Source organism: Drosophila suzukii, assembly GCF_043229965.1.
Source record: "Drosophila suzukii chromosome 2 unlocalized genomic scaffold, CBGP_Dsuzu_IsoJpt1.0 scf_2c, whole genome shotgun sequence".
NCBI lineage: Eukaryota > Metazoa > Arthropoda > Insecta > Diptera > Drosophilidae > Drosophila > Drosophila suzukii.
The window spans coordinates 2,305,032-2,307,952 of NW_027255896.1; the positions used below are offsets into that span (position 1 = coordinate 2,305,032).

At 50.8% G+C, this 2,921-nt stretch overlaps 1 protein-coding gene across 1 annotated transcript; it reads right to left on the reverse strand.

Annotated features, from left to right (window-relative positions):
* Positions 1–1,755: 1,755 nt before the first annotated feature.
* Positions 1,756–2,663, reverse strand: LOC139354109 (uncharacterized). The gene is made up of 2 exons (XM_070998375.1): positions 2,093–2,663; positions 1,756–1,883 (listed from the first exon to the last, which is right to left on the reverse strand). The coding sequence occupies exons 1-2, from the start codon at positions 2,661–2,663 to the stop codon at positions 1,756–1,758; spliced, it is 699 nt and encodes a 232-aa protein (XP_070854476.1).
* Positions 2,664–2,921: the final 258 nt, after the last annotated feature.

A 2,921-nucleotide genomic window follows, 5' to 3' on the forward strand; every position in this document is an offset into this window, starting at 1 on the left:
AAGTAGTAGTCCACATGTCCATGCTTCCGTCCCAGCCATCTCTGCAGTTCTGGGATAAGCTTATACGTCCATCGTCCTTTGCTACTATTTACCCACCTCTCTTGCCACTTAGCAATGGTGAGTTCTCTGCACCTTTTCCGTACGGATTCTGCAGTTGCGACCCCTGTGCTGCCCGCGCGGATGTTAGCTGATTCCACTGCCAGCAGATCAATCGGTATGCCTCCCGATATTACCAGCGCCGCGTCATGGGATACCGTGCGGAACGCACAGCATACCCGTAGTGCACACAATCTCTGCACGGAGTCGCCGTCTTGCATATAACTTCCATTTTTTGTGGCTCGAGCCCATATGGGAGCAGCGTACATCAGCGTCGATGTGACAGCACTAACCAGTAATCTACGTCCTGGTTGCCTTGGTCCTCGAGTGTTCGCCATAATTCGCGATATCGCGGCCGCGGTCCTACTTGCCTTGCCACTAGCGTACGCTAGATGTTCTTTGAAAGAAAGCCGGTGGTCGATCATGACGCCCAAGTATTTTAGGCTTGGACGCGATGTAATTGTGGCTTCTCCAATTTTGATAGTAGCTGCCTCCACTTTCTGCCTGCTACTTATCAGGACTGCTTCAGTCTTGTGCGCTGCCAAGGCGAGTCCCTTGGAGTCGAGCCATGCGCTTGCTCTTTTCCCCGCTTCATTGCAGATTTCTTCCGCATCTGGGAGTTTCTTTGCCGTAACCACTATGGCCACGTCATCCGCGAAACCAATGAGTCGTGCCCCTTCGGGCATCGTGATCCTAAGTATCCCATCGTACATGACATTCCATAACAAAGGGCCTAGGACTGATCCTTGGGGAACTCCCCCGGTGACCCTGTGGGTCGATTGCCCGGAATCAGTATCGTACAGGAGCAGGCGGCCTTCAAAGTAGCTCGCTATTACTCTCTGTATATACACTGGTACATTTAGGTTGCTCAGTGCATTTAGTGTGTGGTGCCAGCTGGCGGAGTTGAAAGCGTTTTTTACATCCAACGTTGCCGCTAAGCAGTACTGCTTAGTGCCGTACAACCACCTTTTCCCCTCAATGGCTTTATCTGCGATTTCACACAGTTTACCGACGGCGTCGATGGTGGATAGCCCCTTCCGAAAACCATACTGCATCTCTGAGAGGCCGTTGGTTTCGGCAAGGGCACCTTCTAGCCGGGAGTGGATTATTCTTTCGAGAATTTTACCCACCGTGTCCAGCATGCAGAGTGGCCTATACGAAGAAGGCTCCTCCGCGGGTTTTTCCCCCTTTGGTATGAGTACCAGCCGCTGTGTTTTCCAGCGGCTAGGGAACACACCTTCCGTTAGGCATGCGTTATACATGTCAACGTACTCTTTAGTATTTGCTTTTATGGCAATTTTGAGAACTTTATTCGGGATTCCATCTGGTCCCGGTGCCTTGTCGTCCAGTATTGTCTTCAATACCTGGAGGACTTCTTCGGCACTTGTGAGCTTTATGCTCGCCCTGTTCACGATCAGTGAGGTCCGCGCCATACCTTCTTGCTCTGGGAATAGTGTTTCCACGATCCTTTTTAGGCTGACTGGGCATGTCGGTGATGGCCGACTAAATACCCGCAGCCGTTTTGTGACGAGTTTGTATGCGAAGCCCCATGGGTTGGAGTCTATTTCCTCGCAGATATTGTTAAAGCACCTGCGTTTGCTCTCTTTTATAGTTTTTTCCAGGGCTCGTCTCTTTTCCCTGAAGTATATTTGGAGTGCCTCAAATTCGGGCCTTCCTCTTGAGCGTTGGTATGCGCGTCTTGCCCTGTGGCAGTCTTTCCTGGCTTCCGCAATGGATTGGTTCCACCAGTATGCAGGTCTTCTTCTTGATGGGTTTTTCCCTCTTCTCTGCATGGATGCATCACAGGCTACCTTGGTATACTCTGCGATGTGGTTTGCCCTTTCTTCAGCTGAGCCGCTTGTGGAGAGGTCCTCGAACAACATCTGTACCATCTCCACGTCTAGCGTTTCTATTTTGTACCCTGGCACGGTCTTAGGGACTCGTGGTGGGCCACTTCTAGAATTTATCGTGCAGATTATTGCTGCATGGTCACTACCCGTGTAGGTGTCACTAACCTCCCAGCTGGAGCCCGAGGCCAATCCAGTGTTCACAAATGTGAGGTCAATGATGGAACTGGTGCCGGCTCTTGAAAAAGTCGGTTTTGTTCCAGAGTTCAGCAGCACTAGGTCAAGTGCGGCGAAGCTCTCGAGTAGCGCCTTTCCCCTCGCGTTGGTTCGGGGGGAGCCCCACTCCGTAGCCCAGGCATTAAAGTCCCCGGCAATTACGGCGGGGCGATTTTCCCGGGCGTCTTCTGCAATCTCTTCGAGCGCAGATGTTGCCTGGGGGAGGCTAAGGCTTGGCGGCAGGTAACAGCTATAGAAAGCTATACCATTCACTTGGGCCCTAGCGAAGCAATTTCCGCATTTTTTCTTGCTAATCTGTCGCCTTGGATTACCGCAGCTCCATATTGCCGATTTTTTACTATTATTTGTTACCCATTCTCCGGAATTTTTATTCCTGTATTGCTCGCTTATGAGTGCCATGTCTACGTTTTTCTCGATGACATTTTGCTCTAGCAACGATTGGGCAACCTCGCAATGGTTTAGGTTAATCTGAAGGAACTTCATTTACCCCTAAGCCCTTGCATAGCCCTCCTGAAGTACGGGCATTTCCCACTCATTGTTGGGTGATCGCAATCTTTCTCCTTTTTGCGTTTGCATAGCATGCAGCAGGCCTTTGCTTTGCAGCCTCTGGCTTGGTGCTCCTTTGCGCCACAGTTGTAGCAGCATTTTGAGCAGTCCTCCTGGACCCTGCAATTCCCTGCTACATGGTTAAACTCCATACATTTAAAACACCTTTTAGGTGTTAGCTTTGGGCGGACTCTA